The sequence below is a fragment of the Dasypus novemcinctus genome, chromosome 14 (genome assembly GCF_030445035.2).
Source record: "Dasypus novemcinctus isolate mDasNov1 chromosome 14, mDasNov1.1.hap2, whole genome shotgun sequence".
In the NCBI taxonomy this organism is placed as follows: domain Eukaryota; kingdom Metazoa; phylum Chordata; class Mammalia; order Cingulata; family Dasypodidae; genus Dasypus; species Dasypus novemcinctus.
Genome location: NC_080686.1, coordinates 36,788,401 through 36,807,451, shown reverse-complemented (window position 1 = coordinate 36,807,451; position 19,051 = coordinate 36,788,401). Strand labels below are relative to the sequence as shown.

Genomic DNA, 19,051 nt, shown 5'->3' with positions numbered 1-19,051 from the left:
ATATTTGACAAAGAAGCCTGATATTGTACATAATGAAATTATAATTTAAAAATTACAAGCATCACTGATTTAACTAATTGCCAAGGTAGTGTTAGTAGTCAGTACACTATTTCTATTAAACTATTCATTCTTGAAGGTTTTGTTTGCTCATTATTTGTTTTATATTTTTTCTTGATTCCAACCCTATCATAGCATGGGTGGTTCAATGGTAGAATTCTCATCTCCCAACCCGATCATATGCCCTAGGATTCGACAACAACAACAACAATAAAATTTTATCAGGAAATAATAAATACAGTTAAGTATTTGCACCAAATTAAAACAAAAAGCCTTCAGAGATTCATAAGAGTTGTTAATATATGCTCATGAAGACATATATTTCAGTTTTACACATTTGAAAAATGTGTGTCTTACATGTTTACAGATATTATGTATTCTTCCCACAAAATTCACTCTCAGATTAACCCTACCAAGTAAATAATTCAGTACTTCTATTAGAAATTTTTTAATGATATAAGGGATTCATCTTCTTAGGGCATTTAAATTGATAGTTATGTCTAAGATTACAAAGCAGATTTTTAAAAAGTAATTCTAGGTCTTTCTACTATATTTAGTATGAAAAATGTTTGTTCTAAAAATTAACTTTAGATTTTTAGAACCAAGATAGATAAACTGTTTTCTGGAATTATGCTGGCACAGTATAAAGGATATTTTAACAAGTAACTGGCAAGAAGCTCTTTATTATATTAAAATATGTCACAGTGACTTGGTGGAGCGGCTCATGGTGTAACAGAGGCATCTACCTTAGGCCAGCATCAGCCTTTTTCATTTCATTCTGCCAACCAAGATCACTCATTTGCACCCTTGTTACTATCACATCTCAGAGAAACATTGTGGAGAAACTTCAAATTTACAGCTGCCTGTTGGCTGGCGGTGATCATCTATCTACCAGAGAGACCTTGAAGGGAAAAGAAGCATTAATTTTGCAACCAGAATTGCAGAGCAGTGGGAGCAGGAAGGTGACGTGCAAGAAATAAGTAGGGAAAAAAAAGTAATATTTATATTACCTGTATGTCTGGAGTAGCAAACGTTTTGAAAGCATTTCTAGACATCTGCATATCAAGTATGTTAAGGTTTTGTTTGGGGTCGAAAACAGTAATAGGTGGTCATGAAAAGATAAGAACAGTGATACTGGACATCAGAGTGAGAATCTGGGCAGTAAAGAAAAGAAACAGCATGCCAGGCAAGCTAGGAGTGATTCTTTTAAAGGACACAAATTCAGATGTGATCTGAAACCTGGAGAAGTGCCAAGAGGATGGAAAGGGACAGCAGGACATTTGTAACGTTAGTCAGAGCTCTGGACAGAGCACAGTAGCAGCTCACCAGCCTCAAGCTTGGATGCACTGGCTCCTGCTTCTTGTCTTGATAGGAAAGAGGAGTCTTAGCTGCCTTTCTCTGTAGAAAGAATGTCATGCCCTGGGAGTTAATAGTTCCTCCTTGGAAGAAACCCTGTCTGCCAGGGCAGAGGGACCACACGTGTTCCTCAGGACATTCTTGCTTTTGGCCATCACGATGGGCTCTGATAAACCTCTCCTGTTGTTGGTATCCCTCACCTTTTTAGGGCAACTGGTCAAACCAAGAGAATTTCTCATGAAATGACAAAAAGGCTTTCTTTCCTGCCAGAACGGAAAGTAGAATGTACAGGCTCATTCTCCATTATACCCTTTGCCAGCATTACTGTATTTGGGTCCAAAATTATAATGATATTGTACAGTTTTTCCACCAGAATCCTACAGAGCCTCTCAGGCTACAGGGTTCTCTGCCTTAAGTGCAGGGGGATATTTTACACTCTTGTCTCAGATGGGGCAGGGTCAGCCAGTAAGGGAAGGGCACTTCCTTTTGTCGCCAACTCTCTTGTCACTTCAGTTAGAGTAGCGTGATTGTTTTGAGAAGGAAGGAAGAACTGTTTCTGGTGACCCTACCCCTGGTGAAAACTCAGCACATTCAGGAAATCTCACTTGGAGATGATAGGCTGGTGCTCTGGGGCAGAAACTGGCAAAGTAGAAGCTAAGAGAAGCCCCACATCTTAGTAATCACTACGCAGCTCTCAGCCAAGGGCAGGGCAGGCTCTGGAGTTTAGAAGGTAACACTTCCTGCCTCTCCAAAATTAAAATCTGACTTTCCCATTATAAGATGACAATCAATAATTTCTGAATTCTTGGACCTCAAGGGAAATCTTTAACTCAGCAGAAATCACATCCGCAGTTTCTCCCTTGTCTTGAAATGTGCAGCCACTACCCCTGTGCCTGAAAGTCTTGAGATTCTTTGGACTCACTCTGGATCTCTTGTTGGTGTGCAGTTGCTCCCTTCAGGTAAATGCCTCTCTCTAGGAACGGCGCTCAGGGAAGTAGGCCCTGCAGCAGTGCTCTGTCAGTCCCACTGACAGCCGTGGCATCCGGTCCCGGAATTCACTCATTCCACCATAGAGAGAAGTAAAGGCTAAAAGTTCTTTGAAATTGTCTGGAGGAGATATCCAGGCAAACAGTAGGCTCCTGGTCAAGAATATTCCCAGTATTATAAGCACTATAAATAAGTAAATATTGAAGCAGATCACTAAAAATCTGCCAGGACCAAAAGGGAAGAATTCCTATTTCAGCCAAAGACTTTAACATGATTCTTTAACTCACTTTATTTGAATACTGCCTTGCAATTCTGCCACCCTCTCTAATGAAGTATAACTATACATTCTTACTCAATGCATTCATCTTCAAAACGGCCTCTATCCCCCAAACTGTATCAAGTGGTACTTTTATTACTAAACATAAAACCAGTAGCCATGATTTATAAATTTGTTTCTGCCTCCATTTTTCTTGTTATGTTTGAATGAGTTCCTATATCATTTTATCTGTTGTTTATGGAGACAGTTTCTAGCCTCAGTTTAATATAACAGGTGCTGAAAACAGGTAAAATTACAACATAAATTTTGAGATCCTCATGAGGAAGAAGATGACTTTTTTTCTTTTTAAACATTCAGAAAGAACTGGATGGTCTGGTATTTCCTTATAAACTTGGGGGAGTTAATTATTGATTTAGTAGTTTCAGAGGCAACAGTGAGTTGGATGAATCTGTAGTATTTTTTAACATCACCTTAAAATGTTCCTGCTAAGGAATATCCTTGATGAAAACCAGTTTTCCTATACTCTTTAGTAAGACTATGGGAAAGCTCTATTATTTCGTTTGAAAGTCATTCAAAACTGCTTAAAAAAATATGTAGGAGAAGAAAGCTCAAAATTTGCATTTTGAATAGGAGCTGTAAATCTATTAAAAGCAAAGAATTACATAAAGAAACAGGACAACAGGCTCAAAGAGAAAGCTCAAATTTAAGAAGATAGAATAATGGGTATGAATTAATTTTTATAGCAAGGACAAATATAACTGGAAGATGAAATAACAAAATGTTTGCTAACACTTAATCTAGAAGACAGTAAAACAGTCTCTTCTCACAACCTAGTCAGCAGGCTCTGCCCTGATGGTTACAAGACTTAGGTCCCACCCTGTTTGTCCCTTTGAACAGCTGCGTGGTTTTGAATATGGCGCTTAGTCTCTGTGTCTCAAATCCCTACAGAAGGGAAAGTATTTGTCTGGCCACAGAGGAAGGACCATATGGACTCTCAAAGGCCCTTTCAGTTCTAATTATGTTTTTGAATATGTCTTGGTAAAGCAAAAAATTTCAAGAGTCACTTCCTCAAAACCAGAAGGTGAATGTAAATCCAAGCAAATCCTTTGTTCTCATTGTATTGTTATCTCCAAGATCTGTTGTAGTGTAAGACTAAAGATTTAAAGTAAAAAGTAGTCAAGGACTTCTTAGTTGAACTATTGGATGATTCCTTGTCACAGACCAGATGTGGATTAAATGGAGTAGCAGAATTATAATTCCTATATGGAAATGTAAAATGAATAAACAAGACGACTGAGAAAATAGCTAGAGTCCTTTCCCTTTAGCAGGCCTCATAAAACAGTCGTCTGGTAAACTCTACAGCTTTAAAATCTGTACAATGAAAATGATACAGCTTAAAAAAGCAGAAGAATTTGGTGTAACCAGTCCCAAGCAAGTTCACAATGTTCAGCATCGAAGGCCCAATGCTAGACAGATTCCTTGATTGTTTACTGTTTAGACATGTCCAGACAGACCAAGTAAAGATGGTAAACCAGTAGATCTGGGATTTTTAGAGAGCCATTTCAGGAAATGCAAGATAGAAATGGATATTTTGTTTACTTTACGAGAGTGTTTTTTCAACTATGAATTCAAGGAGAAGTTCTAAAGGGTCCATGTCATTTTTAGGGAGAGATTAGTGTGTGCTTAATATTTTTTTGGAAAAATGTATACATATTTATAAAATGGAATAGTTTGAGCACACAGAGTATGCATTAATGGGCATTTGCAGCAATAAGTGAAGATGAGGTTAGTTTATTATTCAATTACTCAGGCTGTGTATCATGCAGCTGAACACTGTTAGCCGCCATTATGTGTTTTGACCATTTTATAGTCTTAAGTTGTTCTCATTCTTAGTCACACTATGTTTAACTTGTACCCATAATGGACCATTGGTAAAGGACAAGAAGCATAACAATGTTGGTGTGGAAATAAAAACAGAACATTACCATGGTAATCCTCATTTTACCCAAAATTCCTCTGGATCTGTAGGTCACAAAATTCTTATCAAGCATGTTGAGATGTTCCTACTACAGTGCTAAAAAGAAAATATAGTGATGATTATATTTAGTTTGGTTTTATAGAATATGCATCAATTTTTAAATAATTTGGTCCACTTTTTGTTACCTATGGCTGTTAACCAATAATTTGAACTAAAAATATGCCCTTTAGTATTTATTTGTAAGCCAAATAAGGGAAAATATATAAAATTTACTATAGGGAAGGCAGAAGGGTTTTTTTTTGGTCAATTAATAAGCACCTAAAACTGTAACAATCTGCATTAGCATAACTTTAGAATTTTCAAATTACCTCATTTCTCATTTGATCCTAACTCAAACTTTTCTAATTCATCTGCTCCAAAGAGGACCATTGGCTGTGGACGCTTCCTCCCTGCCCCCAGCTGTGCAGAGGGGTGCATGATGCTCCCCATGGCCCCTGCTCTGAACCTCTAACCCTGTATCAAGGCTACCTCTTCCTCCTCTGATTTCTCCAGAAAAGAGAACCTTGCTAGAGGAAGATGTAGAATTATGTAGACCCAAAGTCAGGTCTTCCTGGTCCCATTCAGCAGTCCTAATATTCCTTTCTTCAATTCCTTAGAACTTTTGTCCAGTGCTGATTCCACTTATTTACCTCTCTTGTAAGCCCCCAGATTCTCCCTACCAGCCCTTCATTTCAGCAGAACATCAGTAGTGGCCATTTATCTATTAAATACTGTCTCTAAATTAGTACTAATTGCATCACATAAATCAGTTCTACTCCCAAAACAACTCTGCAAGATACTATTTTCCCCATTTTACAGGTATGGAAATTGAGGCTAGGGTGACAGACAATAAACAATATACCTTTGGGGGTTCAAACCTATATCTGTGTGATTCTAAAGCCCACAACACTCTCAGCTTCCTTCAAGCTTAAGGTTCTTAAAAGAACCTCAAATCAGCATCAGTCCATTGCTGTTCTTATGTTTTCCCCCTCATTTCCTGCTATCCAATCTAGACATTTTTCCTTTTGCCTCATCCAGGACCTAACTCCAACAGTTGCCACCTTCTCAAAACGTTATCATCTTCTATTCTCTGAGCATCTTTCTTTCCACCTTCAGGCCCATGATCAGCTCTCTCTTTCTCAGAATATGAGTAAAATGTCTTTTCACTTGACCTCGCTAATCTTTCTGGTCACTGTCCAGATCTTCTCCTTCCTTTGGGGGTCAAAAGTCTCCATCATGAGGCTCACACCTGCTTCCTCTGCTTCCTCTGCCTACTTCCTCAGCAACTTCCTAAAATCTGGCTTCTGATGTGGTCTATTAGAACTGTCCTTTCCAGGGATTTCGTCAAAGTAGCCCCTCTCTAGCACACAGCAGGATTGACAAGACCATCCCTCCCTCAGATCCTAATTCTACTTGTTTTAGGGACTGAACATAAATCAGCCAGTCTGGCTAAGAAAAATGCAACTGCCCCAGAGAAGAGACAAATTGGGATCTGACCCACTTAACTCCTAACAGGAGCACAGGATTAATCCAAGAACTTTGAATGGTTCTATTATGAAAAGTCCATCTTTTATCCATATGCTACCACCTCTCTGTTGGCTTTACTGTTTCCTTCACCAGGTCCCTAGAACCCTTTTTCTTTGGTTCTTATTTTTTGGCTTTTTTGATTTGCTTATTTAATGGGCTCATTTGCTTTTTTTTTTAAATTCCCCACCCCCTTGCAGCTTGCTTGCTGTCTGCTCTCTGTGTCCATTTGCTGCGCATTCTTCTGTGTCTGCTTTCTCCCTTTGTTGCATCACCTTGCTGCACCAGCTCTCCGCGGGTGTGGGTTGTCAGCTCTCTGGGCGCAGGCCATCAGCTCTCCACAGGCACAGGCCAGTCTGCCTTCACCAGGAGGCCCTGGGACATGAACCCAGGGCCTCCCATATGGTAGATGGGATCCCAGCCAACTGGGCCACAGCCACTTCCCCTCATTCACTTTTCACAAACTCATCTTCTGAGACTATCATGCCCACATTTGTGTTTCCAATCTTGACCTTCAGTTTGCCTTGAGGCCCTGTATTCCCTGCTATAAATGCTGGGAATGTAGAATTCTAATCACCTATTTGTCTACCATCTTCAAACTGTCGCCCTCTTCCACTTGCACAATTTTTATCAGTAGGAAGACCATTCATCTGGACCACGGGTTAGAAATGTTAGGATTTTCTTTCATTTTTCCCTCCTCTTTATCCATCAGTCCATTTCACTCCTATTTGTTGGGTTCAGCCTCTGTGCCAGACTTCATGTTAAGAGCTGACAAAACATAGACATGAACCCTACTCTTGTGTTTCAAAGTTCCCAAACTTCTTCCTTGAAAAAGTCGGCTAGTGAGGCCCTCAGCATGTCATGACAAATCCCAATTAAAGTTTGGTATTCGATCTTTAAAGAGCTCATAGTTTTGCAGAGGATCATGAAAGAGGCAGGATTGGTGCAACAATTCTAAGAGCCCCACTTTAGGTCTTTTCGTCTTCCTTCCTCTGCTCTATAGAATGCTCTATAAATACTTGTAAGTCAGGTGATTATATTTACAAGAGAAGTTTTAATTTTATCTAATGGTAATGTTTTTGAACTTTAAAATGATCATTTAAAAAAAAAAAAAAGACTTTTCTCCAATTATTCCAAGAATAAAATGTCCCATAATTGTTTTTGCATCAGCTTTTTCTCAATGGTCATGTAATGAATCTCAGAAGACAAATCTCAGATAAATTTTATAAAGCCTAGGATAAAGTAGAAGATAGCAAATTATTTGGCATATTCCAACTGAGGGTTAGAAATGTGGTTTTCTCTGGCTGGTGTATCCAGAGAATATAGATTTTAAACTCATTAATTAAATTTATTATCAAATATTACAGGATAAAGTCTGTAAAGTATTTAAGAATGAGGACTACTTTCCAAACTTGAAAGTGTTCTGAATATGGAAAATATAAGAGAGGTTGAGTAGTAGGCCCTCCTACCTTCCAGTTGTTACGTGTCCTCTGAGTATTAACACTCTATGAAGGACTAAATATCAGGTAAAAAAAAAATCTAATTGAAGCTGCTGATTGACCCAGAAATAATGTTTTGTTTTTCCTTTTGCTTCTTTTCCCCTTTAATATTCTGCTGGTTTCCAAAAAAAGATTTGTAGGCCATTTTGATGAATCACACATATAATAGCATTCGTGACATTGAGGGCATAGAGTTAAAGCCTTGTAGGTAGAGGTGATAACTATACACATTGGCTGAGGATAATTTTACTCCAAATTTCCTTACCACCTTAACAAAAAGAGATATAATACATGTATTAGTCAGCCAAAGGGTGCTGATACAAAATACCAGCAGTCAGTTGGTTTTTGTAAAGGATATTTATTTGGGGTAGGAGCTTACAGATACCAGGCCATAAAACATAAGTTATTTCCCTCACCAATGTCTATTTCCAAGATGGCTGCCAACATCTGTGAGAGTTCAGGTTTCCTGGCTTCCTCTCTTCCCAGGTCTTGCTTCTCTCCAGGCTCAGGGTTCCTCTCTTCCCAGGGCTTGCTTCTCCAGGCTCAGGGTTCTTCTCTTCCTGGGGCTGGCTTCTTTTTCCTTACAACAGTGCTCCTCTGTGTGATTACTTCCCAGGGCTCCAGCTCAAGACTCCAGCATTAAACTCCAACATCAAAATCTTCAACATCAAAAACCCTCCCACTCTGTGCTTTGCCATGCCTTTTATCTGTGAGTCCTCACCTACCAAGGGGTGGGGACTCAACAACCTAATGACGTGGCCCAATCAAAGCTCTAATCATAACTTAATCACACCCAGGTATAGACCAGTTTACAAACATAATCCAATATCTATTTTTGGAATTCATAACTATATCAAACTCCTACAGTACATTTTATGGTTCTCATTGTATAATTCAAAGAAACTCACCAGTTTATCATCAGAGACAATTTTTTGCCCTAGCACTAAATGCTAAGGGTAATTTATCACCTAGATCTTAATCAGCATGCTATTGATCAGTCTAATGGACAGCATTTTACAAAAGGTAAACATTCTTCATAACAATCTTGGTTCTTCCTATCCACCTTTTCTTTTTCATTTCAAAAAGCTAAGGGTATGATATTAATTATGGTTTATGAAGCATTTCTATGATAGCTAAGGTATAATGTGGTTTAACTTTTGATTTAATTGATGAGAATCATCTGTGGCCTAGATTTTATGACTTCACCATACTCAATCCTTCTGCAAGAGTTCAGGCTCTTGAATGGTCAAATACTAAACTTTAATAGAGAGATATTATATCATGCCCCTTGGTTTATATTTTATATCCAAATAATTTGATGACTTGCTAAAAAGGGAAGACATGAACTACCTTGGCAAAAAGGATAACTATTTGCTGATGATATAACCTGTTTTAAATCAAGACCTAAGAATTCTGTCTTGAAAAGTTCCTATTCCAGGTCCTATTTTTTTAAAAAAATTATGAAGTAAGTTATTAATAGATGGTAAAGATGAGGGCCTATAAGTAGTCTTCTCAAGTCAAATTTACTGAGGTTAAAACTTTAGCAGAATCATTGATCATTCTATATTAAAATCTTTATCAGCTACATCAGTTAATAGTCCTATAAAAGATTAAAAGGTAGATGGTGGACCAGTCTTCTAAAGGCTCCATGTGATCTTAGCAGGAGGAGTAGATGCTGAGGCTTGCCAGTTCACTCTCATCAGAGAGCTGCATCACGAGTAAAAGACCAGTTTCTGGCTTGGCGCAGGTAACTCAGAAATCATACCTCTGATTTTAACTTGAATCAGTGGAGCCCAGCTGGACTTGTCCATCTCCAGATCATTCCTTGCTTACCAGTCTAATTTCTTCTTACGGAAAGCTGCCCCTGCAAGCCCAACACGTTGGTTTTCTCCAACCTAGGTTTCTCATAAAGGAATAATGTCCCAGACCAAAAGACTAACGGTCATATTTTCTGCATTTTCTTCCATGTGATGCTGTATCCTAAGAAAGAATGTTCAGTTGTTGTAGGTACCTCTGAGGGTGCGTGAAGGGAAAAGGCTGGAGCACAGCAAAGCCAGAGGCAGGGGGATGAGTTCTGCCATTGCTGTAATGCTGAGAAGAGGTGCGGGGGCCGAGCAGGGAGCAAGCCGCGGTTGGATTTAGGTGTACTTTGAAGGGAATGCCAGCTTGATTTACTGGCAGAGTGGATGTGGAGAGAGAACCGGAGGTGTCAAGGATGACTCAAAATTTTTTGGCTGGAGTGCCAAGAAGACCTGTGCCATCAACTGAGGTTAGGTTGTCACATGAAAGTTCTCCTTTTTGTAAATTTTGCCAATGATCAATTTTCTTTAAATGCTGGGACACACAAGCAAATCACATCTACAGCCTTCTGAACAAATTAGGGTATAGCCTCTGCCGTCGAATTTTAAGAGTCAGACCGGTAAATTAACTTTGATTTAATACATCACAAATTTTAAAAGACTTTCAAAAACAAGATACTTCTGAAACAGTTTATTATTGGGAAGAGAATGTATCAAAAGAAATAACAAAACTTGTTAATATTATGTACAGTTTTATCTTGTATTGTTCAATGTTTATTCTAAAAACATTATTACTCTTTAAAACTTGGCAAAGTCAAATTATTTTCTGCAAAGTAAGGTGACCTGACAGCTCAACACTATTTTAGTCATGAAGAAAAAAACCAAAAACCTCAGATATTCATCGAATTCTTGATTGAAAAACTAATTTGTAGTTAAGTTCTTAAATACCGGGGATGCCCCACCTTCAAAAATCCCACATTTGCAGCCTCAGCTGTTCACAGTTGACCTTCACAGGATTTATGTCCAAGAAGGAACCTCTTAGCCAATTGCCCAGATCTCTCTCTCTATCTCAGTCTTGTTTTGATGTCTTTATATAGTAACTCAACAAATTAAAGCTTTGGTTTTTGTAAAAATAGCACCCTAAGAGAAAGTCAACAGCTAATGCCAAACTGAAAGTTGTTTTTCACTACTTTTTTATTTCATTTTATGGAAGAAACTGTGTGTGATGATGGCATTTGGAGATTTGTGAGGGGCTGAAGACTTGTGAATATCAGCAGTCCTTTGAAGAAATGAAATGTCTCTCAGGAGTGCCTGCTTCCATTGTGTGTGTGTTCTCCACGTGAGTGCCACAGCAACAGGGCGTCTTCAGTGTTTTCCAGGAGTATCGCTACACTTCAAGTAACTTTCCCCAGAATGATGAGCCCAAACCTCCCCCACCACCCCAGCTGTGAACAGTGGCGCGTCTTAGCAGTTGGAGGGTTAAAGTGGTCGTGTGTGGCTCTGAAACCGAGCTTGGAATTTGAACACATGAATTCGTGAACGCAAGTCACATCAAGCCCAGAGTTTTCCTGGGTAAAATTTAGGCGTGCCAAGGGCCTGGCCACCCAAAGCTGGTGGTAAGAGAAAACTTGGCATGGGCTCCTTTTTTGCTTCTTAGCAGGTCCAGGGCTCCCAAAAGGTCCGGAGCAGACCTCTGGTCCCAGATTTGGAATATGATTTTGCCTCACCTTGCTAGCGGTGCAGCAGCACGGAAGCAGGGCCAGGTACTAGGTGGGAAGTGTCTCTTTGGTTGGTGACATCATTCCTCCCTATTTGGTCTTCCCAAAGAGAACAAGTGAAAAAGTAAAGGGTTAAGTACCAAATTCACAGCTGAAGCTTCACTGATATGGTTCTCTAAAATGTATTTGCAGAAAGGTCGAACCGTATTTGTTCTCCTTTTCCTGTTTTGCCTATTGTAAAAAGCGGTAGTAATAATGCTACTGTTTTGTTTGACTACATGTTGTTGGTGTGATTGTATCAGAATAAATTGTTTCTACTTGAGTTTTGCGAATTTATCCTAGAAAGGCTAGATTATATGGCAGCATAACTATACTCTTATGGCTCCTTTAATTGTGCTGGCTAGACATAATTAGGCTTTAGCTAAGAATAGAAGACAAAATGGAAAATAATTCTCAAGAATAGAGTTGCAATTCCAAGAAAGTGAAAAAACGTAAGAGAATGCATTCATCAATGCTCAAGCCCAGCACAGGTCCAAGGCACCATCCGTTATCAAAGTGATGCTACCCTTAATGACCACTACAGCTTGTGGCTTGGGAATATCTGCTTACCCTCTTGATTTCATTTACATTTCACATTTCATAGCCAAGCAATCCCTTCTTTGGTCAACATCCTGCAGACAAGCATCATATGAAGCATGCTGAACAATTCAGAAATAGCTATTTTGATTATTGAGTTGATCCATTCATTTTTTTGTCCTTATTTATTTTTTTAATGTTACATTAAAAAAAAATATGAGGTCTCCATATACCCCCCATCACTTTCCTCCCTCCCCCCCCAACAACAACAACCTCCTCCATCATCATGAGACATTCACTGCACTTGGCAAATACATCTCTGAGCACTGCTGCACCCCACTATCAACGGTCCACACCATAGCCCACACTCTCCCACAGTCCTCCCATCGGGCCATGGGAGGACATACAACATCTGGCAACCATCCCTGCAGCACCACCCAGGACAACTCCAACCCCCAAAAATGCCCCCACATCACATTTCTTCCTCCCTTCCCTACACCCAGCAGCCACCATGGCCACTTTCTCCACACCAATGCCACATTTTCTTCGATTACTAATCACAATAGTTCATAAATAGAATATCAGTAAGTCCACTCTAATCCATACTATATTCCTCCATTCTGTGGACCTTAGAATGGTTGTGTCCACTCCACATCTATATCAAGAGGGGGCTTAGATTCCGCATGGATGCTGGATGCAATTCTCCTGCTTTCAGTTGTAGGCACTCTTAGCTCCCTGGTGTGGTGGTTGACCTTCTTCACCTCCATGTTAGCTGAGTGGGGTAAGTCCAGTAAACCAGAGTGTAGGAGTTGCAAGTCTGTTGAGGCCCAGGGCCTGGCTATCACATGGTCAGTCCAGAGATTCAGGTCCCCTGGGTATACATTAAACCCCAGCACGAACTACAGTTCTGGTAAAAGTAACAGGAGAGGCTTGTGGACAAAGATCACATCTGAGTCCACCATTCATTTTAAAGTTACTACCCAGCCATTCCAAAAGGAAGCATCTGTCCTTCCTTTATTCGTAAGTGGGCCCTCAATAAATTCCATGTGCTGGGCAGTGTCCTGTAGCAGAGGACCGAAAATAAAAATTATAGATGCCCATCTCCATGAAGCGTACAGTCTGGTATAGCAAGCCTCCAGGCTAGGCCAAGTCCTAAATAGGGTAAAACAGGGTCCCATGAATGAAGGTAGATAAGGAAAGTAGTTTGTAAATGGGGCCTCATAACAGCCCCATGGTCCGTGGTCAGAGTCCGTGTTCCTCTCTGTTCTTCCTGCAGCCTCAGGAATTCCGTTCGCTGCCTCCTCCAGCCCCTCCCTGTATTTTCTGCCCTAATACCAGCTAGGACACAAAGCTGTTTCCCACCTTTTCCTGTCAGCTGCTGTATCTGACAAGGATCTCTTTTAGACTTTCATTAATCTTTTACTTCTGGTTATTTATAGTGCTTCCCAGTGCTAATAAAAATATAAAGGATTTACAAAATTATAAGAAATGGGGAAGTAGATGTCGCTCAAGTGGTTGAGCACCTGCTTTCCATATACAAGGTCCCAGGTTCAATCCCTGGTACCTCCTAAAAACAAATGAAAAAAAAACCAGCAACTCTTGTTTGGGAGGGATGTAGCTCAGTGGTTGAATACCTGCTTCTCATGCACAAGGTCCTGGGTTCAATCTCCAGTACCTCCTAAAAAACAAAGGGAAAAAACACACACACTCATCAAACAGGGTCATCCCCTTTGGAGTGACCCCAAGTTCTCGGTCTTCTCCACATCCTCTCTTCGTAGGCTGGTTAGACATCAGCTCCTTGCTTTGTCATAGAAGCCTCATTCTTTTCCCTATTGCCTCCTCCCTCGTCCTCTAGAAATTTAAGAGGATTCAGTAAGTGGGGATGAACCAGGAAGGGATGGAAAACCAAAAGAGATCCATTTCCTGCTCCCTCAATTCCACCTCACTGTCTCCTTTTTGTTTTGTGCAAGAAATATGCACAGAGATCAGTGAAACAGACTCCTTGGTGACCCTTCTGAGCCCATTCCCGGGGCAGAGCAGTGGTGCCCTGGAGCCTGCTCCTACAGGCTGCTTAGAGGCAATGGTGCACAGCCCTTCCCACCTCTACATTCAGTAACATCAAGATAATAGTTTGATAACCCACTGAATACACTGGGGGTGAGTGTAAACTACAATGTAAATGATAATGCAGGCTGTGTAGCAGTGCTCCAAAATGTATTCACCAAATGCAACGAATGTGCCACAATGATGAAAGGTGGTTGATGTGGGAGGAATGGGGAGTTAGGGAGTGGGGTATATGGGAACCTCTTATATTTTTTAATGTAACATTTTGTGTGATCTATGTATCTTTAAAAAAAAAAAAAAAGACAAAAAATTCACTAAAAAAGGTCGTAGTTTGAAATTGGCCCTGGTGGGAGTGTTTACATTATGGTAACCAGCAGACCTTACAAATCAGAACTTTGTTGTGGTTTTTGTGTTTTGTTTTTTCCCAGAGAGCCAGTCTCCCAGCACATCACTGGGCCGACCCTTCTTAATCAAATTCTTGCATTGATTCTATCGTAATAATGCAATCCAAGAATACTATATTAACTCACATGCCTTAATTGTGCTACGCTTAATATGGAGGGAAATGCCAACCCAAATCAACCAGAGATTTGACCCAGAAAATTTTGAAAACCGCACTTGGCAGCAAGCCACACAGACCTTGTTCACACTTTCATTTCCTTTGAAAGCAGGTCTGAAGAAATTTATAGGTAGTTTTCTGCTCTGTTATTTCCACTGAAAGCTGACAACAATCTGATTCTGAAATTTGCTGCTGCAGGTATGGGGCTGTGACCGTGACTACCTCTTCTTTCCCCTGACTGCAGACAGTTTGCTTGTTCATGTCTAATTCACAAGGTGCTGCCTTTGCTGACTCGCCCTTCTGTGCCCTGCGTAGGACTGCACACGCAAGAGCTAAAGCTGACGCCGCCGACCAAGCTGCGCTGGCCGCCCGCCAGGAGTGCGACATTGCCAGAGCTGTAGCCAGGGAGCTGTCGCCTGACTTCTACCAACCAGGTAAAACGGTCCTCCCTCGGGGAGATGGAAGAGCAAAGCCGTGGGCCTTTGGTTCTCTTCTGTCCGTTCCTCTTCCTAGACATAGTTCTTTGTTAAAACTAAAAGGTCCATGCATCTTGAATTGCAGCGATTCTGCAAAAGAAGTAGAAGAATGGAATAACAATTACAGGAACAAATACCATCTGAAGTCTGAGTATTAGCGCTGGAGATTTGGGCTCTTGGCCAGCCTGTCGTCTTCCCCACCTCTGCCCTCCCAGCCACATACCACCACCAGCCTTTGAGCTGAGAGTAGACAAGATGGGAATCAAAAGAAGTATCTAATTCTAAGAAATAGTACTAGTGACAATTGCAAATGCTATAACATGCCCCCAATTCAGAGGCACCTGTAACAATAACATTAGCAGTATGAGAAGAGAAAGCCAGTAAGGATCGTGACTCTCTCGCACAGATTAAGAGGACATTAACGTGACAACCTTAAAAAAAAATCAGTCTTGGTCATCTACCTCTCAAATAGCAATAAACAAATATTTGCAATAGATTTGAATATTAGATTCACTCCCTAGGAGTTTCCTAGTGGACTGTTTCCATCGCTTTCTGTTTTTGTATTGTATTTCAAAATGACAGTAGTCACCTTTTTGTATATGTTTCTCTATTGTTTTATAAGCAGTATATTCTTAGGGATTGTTAAATTTTCTTGGTAAAGAATTTTTCCACATTGGTTTTTATTAAATCAAGTTTTCTAACAAGCCCCCCTAGCCCAACCCTGTATACCATAGGTGCTCAATATATGTTTGATTCAGATGAAGGTGATAACCATACTGGAACCTACACAGCATCACTGTGTATAAATGAACAAGGTAAGTCAAAGTGGAAAGACAAGACTCGTATAAAAGCTAGAAACTTGGTAATAATAAAGGATATGGATGGAAGGAAATGAAAGAAGACAATGAAAGACCAGATTAAGAGGACCCTGTTTTTCTAAGAGATGGGCTGGAGGAGGGGCCCAGTTGCCCTGCTGAGTGATAAATGCAGTTGTCATAGAGTGATTTCTGTAACAGTTCCAGTCCAAGGGAGGCAGCTAATGGCAGTGGGGTTGTTGCCTTTTCCACACATCTTTTTAAAACCTTTTGTAGAATTTAAATCATTTAATAGGTGTATGTGTTTTGTTATATGCTTATATGCATTGATGAACTCCCAGATCCCAGATGTAGGAGCTGCAGGAAGAGTTCCCCTACCCAAGAGGGCTTGGTCTCCTCCTCCCCAGCAGTCCTGCCCTTGTGAAGATGCTCTGCAATTAGGGGACAAAGGCAGCTCACAAAACAGCATAGGGTTTGAGCTGCGTTTGAAAGAACACAAACTCACTGTTGTCGCCTGTAGATGGTAATTTATTGGTTCTGTTGTTCGTTCTTTTGGAGAATGGAGTCCCTATAGATTTCCATCAGGTGACCAAGAGGTAAATGATACGGAAGGTCATCTCAGTTTCCCAGACAAAATGGTCTTAAAGGGCTTTTTATGACATAAAAGTATTTGAGGGGAAAATAAAACATGGTGGGAAAATGTAATTCCACCCTTCCCTAGCTAAAATAGCCTCATATAAGTGAGTTTTCTGTCAGTAATGAATACATCACAGCAGCATGAGATGACAAGGGGTCTATTTAAGACAAGAGCTAGGGGCAGTGGCTGAAATCCCCTTGACCCGCAGCCAGCACTTCCTGTAAGCCACTGTATAGAAGGCCTTTTCTGTGCTGAGTATTATTGATCTTCCCAAGGGAGCATAACTCATGCTTTCCACTCTGCAGTTTCAGGGTGATCAAATCAGATAGACATTTTCTAAAAGGGCTTTCAAGTGCTTTTTGTAAGTCTGTGTGCTCATTTAATTTACATATCTCAGAAATGTTTCCATTCTTTGGAATGCAGGCATTGTGCATAGAAGTTGCGAACTCTAGGACAAAGGACAGTGTCACTCTGAACACTATCATGATAAATTAACTATTTTTAGGAGCTGGCAATATTTTCAGGTTATGATGATCTCAGTTCACTCTTATATTTTTAGTACAAAAGTGTTTTATCTACAGTTTGGTTAAAAACTTAAGGGGAAAAAAACACAGCCATATAGGATGACTTTATCATCAAAGTGTTCTAGTAAATAATAAAAAGTATACCAGTGTACGTATGTAAGTGTGTATATAGATAATTGCGTACATACACAGAAACTTAATCCTCTGTATGGGTGTCAAGAACTTAGAAATAAGACTACCCCCGAGAGTGAAACTTTGAAATGAGCCCATGACACACTGGCACAGAGATACGTAAAATGATTCCAACTGATAGAATAGCTTTAGAACGGTACGATTTGCTTGTAACCTGACTGTACTAAAACATTTAAAGAAAGAATTGGTCTCTCAAGGAAGTATAGAAAATCACTCAGGCAAAAATTGGCAGTGTCCATCCAAACACTGTCCAGAGGAGCCGAAGCCTTAGCCAAAACCTTGGCATACTGCAGTCACATTGGCAGGGCCATTTCTGTTTTGGGGAAGGATGCAGAGAACTGCCGCCAACAGTGTATGGCTTCATTGGCAAGCATCCCAACTGAGGAACAGATCAGGCTAACTGATGCAGCTTCAGGCTCGTTGCCCTGATTCCATGTTCACCAGGAGCCTTCTAACTTTGGTTCAGCTTTTCAGGGAGGTCTGCCAACAGGGAGAGCACGCACTGGGAGGTATCAGTGCAAGTCTCCTGGCCTAGGTGACCTTTACATTGCTCATTGTAAGCTAATGAATTAGCCTTTTGGTATTATACATCAGTCTTGTGAGCTTTGGTAATGTGAGTCTGCCACGGGATAACTTTGCTTCCAAATGCTGATGAAATCAGGTTTCTAAGCCAGCAGAGTTTTTGGAGGATGCTCAGTCACCAAGGAAGGAGGGGGAATTGGGGTGGAAAGCTAGACTCAGACTCTTTATCCCACTGTGTCAGTTTCCTTTAGTTAAGATACTAAATTTCAAGTGATTGTAAGTAGGGGATGAAACTTTTATACTTATCAAAGGAAGCAGGGGTTAGGCACGAATTTGAAAAGACTGAGAAACACTGCCCTGGAATATGATAAATGTATTACCTTGAGCCCTCTTGGGAGATAGCCAGCCCACTTCCCTAGACAACATCCTCAACAACTTTGTTGCACACACTCACACACACACACTTGAATATTGATTATTTAAGGAGAAAATTGGGAGTCTTTAGTATAGGTTATTATGGATAGTGTTAACGAAGCTTGCGTTTCTGGTATGAATTAGAAGTCTTTAGAAATCAGAACCTATTTTCATTACATAATAGGCTATGCCTGTCATGAACATAATAATTTTGGTTAAGTTCAGGACAGTATACTGGAGTAGATTACTTCTAAACTCACTTCCTGTGTTAGGCAGTGTTCTCTCGGGAAACAGAACCAACAGGAAATATATTTGCATATATTAAATAAATTTTATTTTTGTAATAGGAATTGTCTCACATGACGGTGAGGATAGGCAAATCCAAATTCCATAGGCCAGGCCGCAAGCTGGGAACTGCCACGGAGGTCTTAGCTGAAGTCCCCAGGAGGAGCTGCCTGGCTGAGGTAGAGATGGCAGCTCTCTCTTCTGACTGCTGACATCACCACTCCTCCTTCAAGGCCTTCAAATGATTGGATGAGACATCTTTCCTTGTTGAAGACAGTCTCCTCGGTTGTAGATGTAAACAGCCATAGATGCAATCAGCTTATGATTTAAATCCAGGAAATAGCCTCACAGTAACAATCAGGCCAGTGCTTATCTGACCAAATAGCTGGACACCATAACTGACCAAGGTGACACACGAACTTAACCATCATACCTTTCAAAGCCAAAATTCTGGATATATTTTTCCTAGAAAAGGGAAATTGAATAATCCATTAGTTGACATGAAATTAATAATTCACGAATTTGCTGGTGATTGTTACCACTTATTCATTCGGGCATATTCAGTTTCCTAAATGTTCGTTGAGTGCCACGTGCCAGGCACTGAAAGGAACATTCCATGGCCTGCAGACAAGAACGCTGTGGCTGTGTTCATCGAAGTTGTAGTAATGTTACAGATGGGACCGTAAAGTTCTAGAGCAAAGTAGAATTCTTCCAATGTAGAATATAAAAGTGATTCTGGCTATTTAATCTTTT

General features: G+C 40.3%; 1 protein-coding gene across 6 annotated transcripts in view; it reads left to right on the top strand.

The window, feature by feature from the left end:
* The window catches only part of JPH1 (junctophilin 1), a 79,950-nt gene that overhangs the window by 47,292 nt on the left and 13,607 nt on the right, over positions 1–19,051 (top strand). For all 6 annotated transcript variants that reach the window (XM_004462457.5, XM_004462458.4, XM_004462459.4 and 3 more), the window contains exon 3: positions 14,749–14,867. In XM_004462457.5, coding sequence (XP_004462514.1) covers positions 14,749–14,867 — 119 coding nt within the window. The remainder of the gene's footprint in view (positions 1–14,748; positions 14,868–19,051) is intronic.